Source organism: Necator americanus, chromosome I (assembly GCF_031761385.1).
Source record: "Necator americanus strain Aroian chromosome I, whole genome shotgun sequence".
Classification (NCBI taxonomy): Eukaryota; Metazoa; Nematoda; class Chromadorea; order Rhabditida; family Ancylostomatidae; genus Necator; species Necator americanus.
This window is the reverse complement of record NC_087371.1, coordinates 27,036,814-27,050,166: the sequence shown is the minus strand read 5'-3', so window position 1 is coordinate 27,050,166 and position 13,353 is coordinate 27,036,814. Positions and strand designations below refer to the sequence as shown.

Sequence of the window (13,353 nt, the reverse complement as noted above, 5' to 3'; positions counted from 1 at the left end):
ACCAAATAGGAACGACTTTTAGGTGAAAGAAAAATGTAGAAATTTTAAGCTGCGACAAAACCATTTCACAACTAGAGAAACAATAAAACGATGATAAAACCTCTTCAAATAACCATAATGTCATCCAGAGATTTCAGCTGTCAACGGTGACATTTAACACTAAACTGCGGACGATCTCGACGTAGTCTGAACGAATGTTGCACGAAAGTCTTTCGTCGTTGCTGCTTATTTCATTTTGTTCGGATGAGTAGTAGTTGAAAAGAGACTGAATGTGATGTCACTGATCGGATCTGTTTCGTCCAGAATGCTCAAGGTCGCATCGTGGCTCCATCGTTTTCCAAATGCAGCGTTTCCTGTGTCCACTGCAGGGTAATTTTCACGAATCATTCTTTTTCGACGGGCTTTATGCCGCTGAATCGTTCGAAATTCGACAGAGTGTTTCTTCACGGTCCTTCTAAGATGCTTCGGGCAACCACCTAGCAGTAACTGTGATTGGTAGAAGCGGTTTTATTTCTAGTTTCTTCTCTTCACCTCATAGGAATGCCCATCCATCCAGTATCACTCAGTGATCTCACGAGGTCGTTGAACACTGCAGCCATTTATATTCTGTTCGCAAAGGAACCGGCTGCCATTGTTTCATCAGAACTGCAGTAGAGGATGTGTGGAACTTTCATAAGGTTTCATATTTGATCCATATTCTTCGTTCATATGATCCTACCGAAGTAGATTCCATAAAAACTCTATATTTGTTTGTAGTAGTAGACTCATAAGCTTAAATTGTAGCCGAGTATTTGTATACTTGTGCGAATAGAAGTATGAGCTTTATAGAAATAACTAGAAAATAGAAATACGAAATGACTTTATGAAATAACTAGCGCTTCATCTGTCGCTTTATCTGAATTTTTCAAGGACACTTGCCCTTGAAATTCGTCTCTAAGTAAGTTTTTGACTGAGCCAGCTGGTGTATCGGGCATCATTTCTAAAGCGGAGCTACGAGGTGCTCTACATTAGAAATGACGCGCCTCAGACAGAAATTTCTGCGGTCGCGTCGCGGATGCCTGGTCAAACATCGATGGGTTCGACTGTGCAGGTTCCGATTTCCTATGTGGAGTCGCTGTACATCTCCTGGACCGGATAAGACTTAGATTCCTTTGAATAACTGCAAACAATCTTCTTGGAATTCTGCGACGTTGCGTTAGTTATGATGTGAAGCTACTAACCACTAATTCTTGTAGCCTAACATAATATTTGTCACACTTTATCTACAGTATTGGTTTCTGCACTAGTGAAACTAACTAACTAATGAATGGTTGTATTTGTTACAGTTCGCACACTATGCCTCTGACGGATATTCCAGATGTGGACATCGATCCATCGGGAACATTCAAGTATATTCTAATCAGGGTAAATGTATATTACCTTCTTTTCTAATTATTGTGATCCGCTTTAAATTTATAGTGCAGACGTAGTTCCTTGCACTGTACATTTGAAAAACAATGTAGATTGTCTGCATAAATGCTTCTGGGGTGACTTTTGTTCTGGTTTCCTCGTTATTTCGTATGAAAATAGTAATTTCATTTTGTTTTTGTATCCTTAGGGCGGAAGTTTCGAACATTATTACGTACCCTATAAGCAGATGTAAAAGCGGAACAGTATCGCAAATTGTAATGTAAACATGACCATTAACAAATTTTCTTCTTGATTCCTTCTTAAGAAAACCATGAGCTAAAACCTCCTAATTCTATGGCTTTTCAGTGCACTGACCTCTCTTCAAATGAAGAAAAGTATATAGTTCGTGGATATTACAAATGTCATTTTCATGCTGATATACTTAAAGTTTCCCGAGAAGCTGCTGGACCTGCTTTCAAGTTGAAATGTATCGGTGGTGGCAGAATCAAACATGAAAATGAAGCGAAGGAAATTCTAGTTTACGGTTACTCTCAGGTAAGTTAACGATATTTGCTTATTTCTTTCCGCCTTACTCCTATGAAGTTCCACGAAATGCCACGCATAGCTATTTGGGACGGTTGGGGTCATCTCTAACCATCTCCTCGTACTTTATTAAAACTTCCTCCTGTTCATTTTATGCAATAATTGCACATATCATGTTTACACTGAAGGGGCAAAATACGGATGAAGAAGTGCAGTCGGCGCGGAACGTATGGCAACATGACGACGCCACGCGTTCTCGGTGAAGGCATACACAGGGATTCGTGTACAGTATGCGGAAAACTCTTTTGCCTCTTTAATTTTTACTTTTCCCTACTTTTTTTTTCGAACTATAGTGGCTGGATAGGCCTACGCAGTCTTAACAGAGTCTTTTCCCATTAGTTTCATCGTTTATTTTGCTCCTAGGATCCCTATGAACCCTTCTTTGTGGGGATTTAAATTCTCTTCCATTTTTTCGAAAGAAGTTTTGCATAATTGGCGTTTGTTGTTATAGAGAATAGTAAAGTCCCAGAACCAGAAGTAGCACGATTACACAAAAAAAAAATGCAAAAATACAATTCCTGAAGACTTACTTCTTTCAGGAGAATTTCCGGAATCACGAGAGGCCACTCAACTAGTGAAAAGGGTTATGACCACGGAGGATGAAAACTGTGTTCAATTAATCCTAAGAAAATGTTTAAAAAGTTATATCCCAATAGCTAAGATTTCAGAGGTGTTTTAGGAACAAGATAAACGATAAAACTAATGGGAAAGGACTTTTTTAAAAGAATATATAGAGCTTTTCAAACGTTATTATACGAAACAATAATGAAAACCACAAAAAGAGAGAAAAGTAGTTCCCGCTAGTGTAGGGAGGAGCTCAGTGCACGCCTTTGCCAGGATGCGTGGCATCGTCACGTTACCAGAAGTAAACAAGATTTGAATCCCACTCTGTTTAAATCACACAATAGTATACATCTGATTATAAATCCAAATAAATTTTTATGGACAAATGTAATTTTGATGACTCCAGTCCGTCAAGGTGATGAACTGCCCTAGCAACTTTTTCTGTGTGGCGTGTATTAGCTGAATTCGCTTTCAATCATTGTTTTGGTTTTCGTGGCTTCTTCTTTGCTGTTTTGAGCAATCGATCACTTTTTTCAGGGTTATGGTCAAGCAGATCATGCTGTTACCGTTGATATCCTGAAGAAACGATATCCAGATTATCATATTACGTTTTCGAACGAAGGCTACTGATAGTCGTTGTACATCTCAATGCATCTAGATTTAACTAATGAACTTATTTGCTGTGGTATCTTTAGTTTTTAATTGTTTACCTGTTGTGGGTTTCGTGTGCATCATTTTCTAATTCGTTTGCAAGCAATAACAATCATTCACCGTTTTGAATTTTCGCAAAGTTGCGGATAACCGAAATAAAACTTAGTTTTACTAGTCTTCACACATTTTAAGTGAGAAGTTTCACTGTTGTAATTGTTGAAAAGAACTTTTGGTGGAGGATGATTCGGTGAGAAAGAGGGATCGAGTATTTGTTTTGTAATACATTGTGTCGTGTTTGGAGCGGCCGTAGTGATGCAGACGTCAAAGGCTGTCTGCAGAGTTCAGAGCCGCCCGGGCGCGCGGTTTGGCGGCTGTGCGGTTTTGGTGGTTATTGATTTTGTTGCGCTGTTGTGAACAGTTAATAACCACCAAATCCGCAAAACTGCGCGACTCTGAACTCTGCGAGCAGCCTAAGGCGCTGCGCCACGCGAAGGATCCCAAGTCCTCCCATCCTCATTAACATTCATGTGTTTGAAAATTTTGACTTCAAAAGAAATTCAGATCACAGCTAAGGCATCGCCGGGAACAATGCGTGCTCAAGGGACCCGAAGTGAAAAATATGCGCGAGTCGATGGTTCAGATAGGGCAGATTGAGCATGCGGGTTTGGGGGGTAATGGTGTGTCCCAATCTCGTAACACTGCCAAGACCAGAATAGTAACATGGTGCGTTGTCGAAAAGCCCTTGCAAGCTATTAGTCACACTAAAACTATGTAATGTTGACATCTGCGTAGTGCAAGAACCGCTATGACCTGGTAACAAGGAAAAGGACATTGGGCATAGCATGACTTCAAAATCACTTAGTAGTAGCTAACAGAAATAGAGTTGGGGTAACTATCTGTGAGCGCTTTAAGAGCTTAAGCACAATGATGGGGCGCTTCAACTTATAACAACAGTAATTCCACTGATTCAAGACAATTTCACTTCCCGGCGAACACTCCTCAGACGGGCTGCTCAAGTCAAATTAAGGACGGGATTTGGGAGATGCTTGATGAGAAAACCGCTGAGGTACCGCCGGAAGACATGATTATAGCTGTTGGAGATCCGAGTGGACCTACCGTAGCAAGAGCGCATTCTGGAGTTCGCTGAATCGCAGAACTTTGCCATTGCTAACACGAAACTTCCAAAGCAACAATCCCACCTCATCATCCTCTATAACGGCAACGCTAGTTCGCAAATGGACTTCATGCCCATATTACATCACGATCAAAAGATTGTCTTCAACATGAGAGTTATCCCTTACGAAATGATTACAACACAGTATCTTTCGCTGGTCTTCACAATCAAAATCACCCCTCTGAAGCTGGACAGCAATCGATCGATACAGACCTGCTCGAATTAAGTGGTGCTGACTGGAGGAGGAAGGACGGAGGATATTGAAACGAAGGTCCAGGTCCATGAGAAGAAATCCCTCTATCACGCTTTCCTCAAGAATAAGACGTCGGAAAACTGGGAAAGCTACAGGAAGCCGAAAAGAGGCACAGAGAATGCGGTAGCTACAACGAGAGCAGGTCACTACGATGATGTCTCCCAATTCCCTAGCCTCTGCCTACGTATTCATCACTTCAGCGACCACTGACGAAACTGAATCGACCTCGAAACGAGTGGAGACGGGTAGAGCGACAAGTGCAAACGATCTAGCGATAGAACTGTGGAAATCATGAGGTTGGAATCCTGCAAACTGCCTACCGGAGTCTGTAAACCGAGTCGTGGAGGATGAGAAGACATCCGTGGACTAGAAACGAAACATGCCAATATCCATATGGAAGAAGAAGAGCAATCCGGAAGAATGCTCGGACCGCTTTATTCCTATGTAATTCTCACTCCTATACCAATCCTTTGTTACGGAAAAGTGTATTTTCGCCACTCACGTCTATATAGTCGGGTCAAAACGACATGAAGCACGGTGGATTTACTTACGCGCTCGAAACGGCGCGGTGGAGGCAGCAGTTGGAACCAAGGTGGGAGCATCTCAAACTTCAGCGATGGGCGGCAGCAAGGGTTCCAGTTCCGCTCCTAGCCGCTACGCTCCACCGCACCGCTTCGAGCGCCACCGCTTACGTAAGCGCGCCGTGCTTCATGTCGTTTTGACTCTATCATTGCTAAGCTCTGCGATGCAAGCATAGCAGAAGCGAATGCCCCGCTGTTCATAAAGTTGTACTATGGGTTTGTGAACAGGCGCGAATATTTCTAACCGAGTCAAAATCGATGTTCCTTCAATTTGGATGGGCAGAGGGAAGAGGGACGTGCCTGTACGTGTACAGTAGGGTCAAAACGACATAAAGCCCGTAAGCAATTCTGCACGCGGATTCTCTCGAAGTGCATCGGTGGAGCGTAGTGGCTAGGAGCGTGGTGAAGCTCTTGCTGGCACCACTCATCGCTGCACTTTGCGACGGCACCAACTCGGTTCCAACTGCTGCCTCAACCGGGCAGTTTAGAGCGCGCACGCAAATGCACCGCAACTACACTTGTGATTCATGCCGTTTTGACCCGACTATATGCCCGTGCACATGCGTTAGGTGTGTGTCGGTGTGTCTGTCTCAAGCAGAGAAAAAGCGAGCATTACGGCTCATGCGGTTGAACAAATTGGGGGTTGACTGCGCACGTCGTCGCATAAAAGTATAATAGTAACCTACAGTCTCCGCTGCTTAAAGGCATCACCCCACGAATCTGAGGTGGTACTGATTTCAAGTTTAGTATTCGTATACGGGATAGTAGATTATGGAGAGGAGGATGATTCCGTCCATTTCTTTCTAATTGCCGTAAAAAACGGCCCGGAAGATGAGGCGCCGCACAGGGCTGGCGCGCTCCAATCGAACTCCATTAAGAAAATAGTGCGCCAGAACGCTCGAAGCCGTATCTTCCGGGACGTTTTCTAGGGCAATTAGGAAGAAATGAACGGAATCACCCTCCTCCCCATAATCTACGACCCCGTATACGAATACTCCACCGGAAATCCGTACCATTCCAGATTCGTGGGGTGATGCTTTTAGGAGAAGTTCTGAAGAATTTCGCGCTGCAAATTTCATACGGCTATTTAGAGGTCTAATGTGATTTATTTACTGCAAATAAAATAAAGTAAAGGAAAAAAGGTCTGCCAGAAATAAATTAAGCAAATAACTTTTTCTTGGTTTTTGAACGTAGCAGCACAAAAGACTGCGTGTGCGGTAGGGTTGAGGAATGAGTATATGGAGCAAATATGATTAAGTCAAGAAATCATACTGCCTGAAGAAGCGAGTATTGGCAGAGTTATGCATCGAGTGCGGTGGTGTTTGATGGAAAAGATCTCAAGATTAACAACCGTATGTACACGCCAAGTGATTATGCAGATAGAATAAAATAGCAAATTTACTGTGACGTACAGTTAAATACGCAGTGATTTGACCGAGAAGAAACACTTCTTTACGTTTAAAGCCACTGTATGAGTACAAATGTACACGTAGAAATCCACCAAGAATATCCCATGAAATTGACTGGTACAAGTCTATTTTTGGAAATTGAAGTCTTTCTTATAGAAGATAGCAGTGAAAAACATATTGTTCAGAAACTAATTGACCAAACTTTATTAAAACCAAAAGCAGTGGATTTTGCGTTTTAACTGATCCGCTAGCTTAGCGAAGGTAATTTCAATAATTGGTTCTTAGAAAGTTTACAAGGCTTCGTTAATCAGGTCCAGTACCAACAACGGACTGGTTTTCTAAACTTCAACGGCGGGTTCTCCATATTGTGAGGATTTGATTAGAAAAAACTACAATTGAAGAAATGCTCGGCGTTGGCCAATTCCACTGGAATGCGCCAACCCGTCCCACTTTAATCTATAAGAGCTAAGTGAACTCATAAGTGACCTATGCGATGGCCCACGGGATCAATTGACTTAACATTCCCGAGTTCCTATCCTCGTACACAAGCCTAGAATTAACGTATCGATCAAATGAGAGATGAAATCCCTGACTAGCCTTGGGCGGTGCGTGCTGCGCACGTGTAGTGATGATCTACCTACAGTCGACATTAGAACGAGCTGGAGCCTGGTACAGCTGCGAATCTCTGAATACAGAGATGAGTACAGGTAGCGACGATTATACGTCGATCACAACAGCTCTCAGCACTCCACAGCACCGCTTCGAGCGCAACCGCTTGCGCAATAGCGCCGGGCTTCAGGTGAGAGGTCGTAGTGTTTTGACCTGAGTATATTACCGTTGCTCCTTGAGTTAAAACTTAGTGATCTAATGGGAACAGGAACAGAAGCGCTGATTTACAAATTGATAGAAGTTTTTTTTTTCAAATGGGTATTTGTCATGTCAAGAACAGAATCCATTTCCATTTATCTTCTGTGCAAGTTGATCTTTTTTTTTTAAATTTCGGTCGGAGGAACAATTTGTCACAGAAACAATTTCCTCCTCCGCAGAGAAAAAAAATCACATATTTGTTGTTGGAATTTCTGGTGTGGATAACCAACACGTTTCTAATCCATCTCAACCGATCATGGAGTAGAACGAAGGAGATTACGACGTGTATTTGTAGCTGTACGAGCTGTTTTGCTCTCTTTTCACCATTTTTTTTTCGCTCGAATAGGAGTGAATGAAAGAATCCACAAATTTGTGACGTGAGAATCATAGTCATAGGCGCCATCACCCACAATGATTCATAAAACTCCCACTACAGTACTCGACATGTGGTTGGTCTCGACATTTCCTGTTGCATTGCTGTTGGGTTTTTCATCGGTCCTGTTCGCAATCAATGTTTCGCAACCAAATGGCGAACAACTGACGGCATTCGTTTATTTCTCAAAAAAGGATAGTGCTAGTCCATATATTTTGCAAAAAAGTTCCAAACAGTGTTTGTAAGAACTCATTTATTTGACTCCGCTGACTCATTGTTGATGTTCGTGTTCTTAGGGATAGGCTGACTTTCTCTTTTTTATGCATTAAGTCATTAGTAGATATCTGTAACGCAAATTTCATTATTTGTTTATTTGTTTCAAATAGCGAGTTGTTTGTTCCTACGTCCCCATGTTCCGTAATTCTTTGTTTCATGCACATGGAGATAGTCAACTTTTCCACCTTACATTCGAGGAATTTAGTCGGAAGCGTTGAGTGATGGATGTCTAGAACATCCGTAATTTTGCTACCGTGATGTCTTCAGCATTTTTCCACAGTTCAGCAGCACTGTTCAGAAACTGAAGTTCAAAATTCCGAGGGAGGGTTATAGTCGTCAAAACGACCTGACGTCCAGTGCAACTGATCGGTGATGAAGGGATCCTCGTCGGCTCTGAGCATAGTGAGGGTCCCATTCCACTACACCATTTCGAACGCAATCACCGCATCGTGACTCAGTTCTTTCCGATTCGACTTCGCTTCTTAATCGCGCAATTGTTGGCACAGTTCTTTTTGACCATTTGATCTTAAATAAATCATTGCTATAAAAAAACTGCAGCCGACAGAAAGTTTTCTACCCAGCCGAGAAAATGATGTCCTGCATCGGTCGCGATGCTGCCATCCAAGTCAACAACAGTTCTGATTCCTGCAGTTATCGAGCAACAAGTTTCTCTTCATTACAGAATTGTCAATATTCACCTAATTTTATGTCACTTAGGCAAATTATTTCTTTTATTACTCAATTTCCCCATGAGTGATTGCATATCTGCATTTTAGAAATCATTGTGGACCATGATTTTTAGAAGAGAAAACCGGTCCCTTAAAGGCATCACCCCACGAATTTGGAGTGGTACGGATTTCCGGTGGAGTATTCGTATACGGGATCGTAGATTATGGGGAGGAGGGTGATTCATTTCTTTCTAATTACCGTAAAAAACGGCCCGGAAGATGCGGCTTCGAGCGTTCCGGCGCACTATTTTCTACAAGGAGTTCGGTTGGAGCGCGCCAGCCCTGTGCGGCACCGCATCTTCCGGGCCGTTCTTTACGGCAATTAGGAAGGAATGGACGGAATCACGCTCCTCTTCATAATCTATAAGAACACTCCACTCCTGAAATCCGTACAACCTCAGATTCGTGGGGTGATGCCTTTAATCATCAACTATCGTGATTATGTGATTATGATGGTAATTTGAGTTTCTAATTCCCTTTTTCCTATAATTTTCCTTCGAATCTCATCGCAGAAGTAAGCAAAAATTTTGCTGCTGCTCATTTTTAGCATTCCCTCATTGCGGGTTATGATTATAAAATACCATAACGTGCGATTCACCACAAAGTTGTAATTTTTCTTTTTTTTTTCTTTTTTTTTCGTGACTTTTTCTTTTTTTCTCCAAACTCTAGATTTTTCTCCATTGATTCGTAATCTGCAGCGACTTGTTGCTTTTCGCCTGCTTTAGGATATTCTAGTCCTATTTACCTTTCTCTTGCGTTGGCGACACAACGGATATTAAGAAACTTTACAAAAGTTAATTTAAACTCAAATATCTGGATTAAAATATACCAGTATTTTGCTCATTATAACTGAACTATAAATACTTGGAAGATTAAAATAGTCGAAGTCTGATGCGAGATTCAAAGTTTTCAACCACTGATTCCTAAGCTGGAGCGTTTGTTGCCTTTTGCCTTTTCAAAATATTTTGGTCCTGTTTAATTTTCCCTTTACTTTTTTTTTTTTTTTTTTTTTTTTATTTTTTTTTTTTTTAGTAATATTACCTTAAATATTTGGAGGGTTAAATGAGACTTGGATTCTGATGCGTAATAATGGTTCAGCCATTACACAAAATCCCCTTTAAGGTATCCTATTTAATATTCGAATTGATTAAAGTACTTTCAGTGTTTCGGTAAATAATATTGAACTATAACTCCTTGGAAAATCTAAATAGTAAGTATTGAAACCTAAAGCGTAATTCAAAGGGTCCAACCAGAAACGAGTTGGAAGATTCTGGACTTCTAATCTTCGCTCTACCTTCAAACCTACAGTAAACAAAATTCACTGAACATAGACTAAGAAGCAAAGTTCCAATCCGTTATCGGTCAGGTTATCAATTTGCTGACGCGGGCGTTATTTTATCGTATTTTATCGCACTAGCTGGTAAACCATTGTTGCGAGTTGTTATCGTTGATGTGTTCAGACTAGTCAGAGCGGTCCTCGCTGACAATAGTCTCTGAGATCCCGACGATAAAAAAAACGATAGTTGGTAGAAATAACAGAATGAGGTGAGTTTCGGATGGCACCGCCGATTCAGAAACCGGAAACGAGCACGATTTTAGCGTTTCACTGTAGAAAATATGTTCTACAGTGAATCGTGAATCATACCAGGTTCTACATTTTTCCATTACACCTCTACCTTCTCTTTCACATTTGACATTAATGTCGCAATCGTGCTGTTTGGCCATACGTAGCACACCCAATCAACAGATTTACTGTTAATTTCTTCGAAAACCTCTTTCCAACTACTAATCGATGAGTCAGTCCGGATATTCCACTTTTGAAAGAATAAATGAATCCAAAAAAAATTATTGCACAGGTGTCATGTAACATTGAACAGTTGCTTTTGTAAGATTATTGGCACTAAAATCAAATATTAATAATCGAGCATTGATTTATTGGTTTCAATATAAAAAGTGAAAAAAAAATGAAAAGAAACGAAAAACCGGTGCAAACAGCAAGTCCCATCGCAATTATCGCAGAAAATTGGCTTTAAAAACAATAAGCACTGCAATTGAACGATTGGCGAGTAAATTAGCTGGATTACAGCTTGAATCCGGAAATTGAGAAATCCATCTTCTCCTTGGGTTGTACCTAAAATATTTCATGGATAAGAAAAGTTGGAATTTTTAGTACTTTTTAGCAGAATCTCCTTAGATTCTGCTAAGGAGTTCCAATGAAGCTGATGAAGAATTTTTTTTCCATTTATCGACATTAATCCACGACTCACAGAAGTTTTTGAATTTGTACGTATGTGGTCAAAGGAATTGTTTTATAAGGGTCACGCGATGGATCAAATCACCGTATTTATCCCTCTATACAAATCCAGCACCAGTTTATCAACTCTGGACTGATGGATGCTGGTTGAATTTCGACTTGTTCGATCCATCGGATGTGAAGTTGTCCTGGTAACCTTTCGTGCAGTTGCTGAACACTTATACGCACAGCTCTGATTCACGTGAATTAAACGGTTTATACAAATTAACATTATCAGCAAATGATTCGCTGAGAGCATTGGAATAACCTTTTTTGCAATCAATCACTCTTCACCTGTTAGTTTGTAAATATTCATTTAAAATAGTTGAATTTTTGTTATCATAAAAATGTGATTAAGGGCTGCAAACTATGCCACTGTGCATATCGCGAAAAAAACACCTTCAATTATGTGCTATTAGCCATTATCTATCTATTTTTATCCATCCGAGAAAGACTGTTTGAGCGACGGCTCTGCCCTGTTATTGCAAGACGCTGACTTTAATAGTTTGTTCATTTGATAAGATCCAGAAGACTTTCGCTGACGTCATTTTATGGATTTTCGGGAAGAAAACTGTGGGATTTTTTTAAAAGAACGTTAGACGATTCCTGAAAACGCTCTCATCATTTTTTTTGTTTTTCTCAAAAATTGCCTGTTTTGATTCTATGATGATAGATTAGTAGCATCGAAAAAGTAATTGAGCAGATTTTTTAATGTCTTTAGGTCCAATGGTCTGAAGACGCCAAAATAATTCCCGTTTGCTTGGTTGCACCTGATCGAGCTCATTCCAGCTCCGCCCAAAACTTTCTTCTCCTCTCTTTTTCCCTTCTCATTTTCTCCCTCTGATTTATGAATCTGTGTTTGTTTGTTCTTTGATGTTATTACTCCGCAAAAACTGCGTAGTCGGCTTCAATTTGTAATTTTCTAATTCCCTTTTGTTTCTACAACTTTTCTATCGCTATTAATTTTTATTTTCACCACTTTTCATAGCACAGTGAACCGATAAGGAAACATAAGAATATTTTGGAGGTCCTGCTGCACAGACAAGTCATCGCTGAAAGCGGTGAGTCCCAGCGCAAGGTGCGTTATTACTGCATACTGGAGACCACCTCGCGACCAAGCTGGAGACGGAGTAGTGCCTTTTCGGATACCCTTGTCAGTGGTCCGACTACAGCAACAGTTCGAAGCTGTGGCAGACCACAAACATCCATTAATCGTCTGTCCAGCAACTCTTAAGTTTACGATGCTTCCGCAGATAAGGTTATGAGAAAACCAAGGGATTTCCGGATGGGCGTGAGTTTAGACGGAGTCTAATCGGCGAAATCTCGGAGGAAGATGGCAAAAGGCGACCATTAGTGGAAGAAATCCACTGAGCTGAACACAACCTTATCAACAAAACTCAGTCTTAGACATCGGAATCAGAAAAGAATACAACATGAAAGAATAAAAAACTCTGAAAAGTGTAGCTTTAATTAACTTGACCAGCCTAAGATAACTCCAAGTATATCTTCGATGTTTTGAAACCCTTTGAAAGGTGAAAATTTACCACAATCTGTAAGATGCGACGATTTTGTGAGATTCCATTTTTTGATGACGTTTTCGAATCTGGAGCGAGTTCAGAGCAACATTAAACAGATTCTTCACGGTCGACAGTTGAAATTGCCGTAGGCGAAGAGGTGCGTTCCGAAGAGATTGGACCTACGGGCGAGCGTTTTAACCTTTATCCTTTGCCTTCCAGTTCCAAGATTTTAAAACATAATAATATGAATAATACAATAAAATATAGTAAAATAATAATGAAATGATTTAATAGAATATAATAATAATTCCAAATTTGGCAGAGTGACAAGTGGTTCATTTTTTTGATAAGATTTTAGAACGTATAACTAATAATGAAATAAAGTATGACAAAATGCTGTAATTAAATATAATAGTTATAATAAAGTTTATTTTTGGCTTTCGTTATTCAGGAGATGGAAAAATGTCTTGAATTTTTTTACCTTTGTATTTGTCGATGAGGAGGTTACATGAAAAGGTATAATGTTTTTTGCACCGTATGCGGCTCAAGCAGCTTGGGCTCCGGACCATAAACTACCGTAATTCGTAAGTTTTGCTGACATTACACTAATGATGAACCTATTTTCCACACTCCGCACTTCATAAATCTTTCCATGAACATTTTCAGTTCTGTAAC

The 13,353-nt window shown here is 40.5% G+C and overlaps 1 protein-coding gene across 2 annotated transcripts; it reads left to right on the top strand.

Annotated features, from left to right (window-relative positions):
- Positions 1–304: 304 nt before the first annotated feature.
- On the top strand, positions 305–3,186 carry RB195_006972 (uncharacterized protein; the record flags this gene model as incomplete). Of its 2 annotated transcripts, none has more annotated exons than XM_013450670.1 (4): positions 305–369; positions 1,326–1,404; positions 1,756–1,944; positions 3,094–3,186. In XM_013450670.1, the coding sequence occupies 4 exons, from the start codon at positions 305–307 to the stop codon at positions 3,184–3,186; spliced, it is 426 nt and encodes a 141-aa protein (XP_013306124.1). The 2 variants fall into 2 exon arrangements, with proteins under 2 accessions (XP_013306124.1, XP_064037233.1); XM_064180354.1 differs by lacking the exon at positions 305–369 and adding an exon at positions 658–677.
- Positions 3,187–13,353: the final 10,167 nt, after the last annotated feature.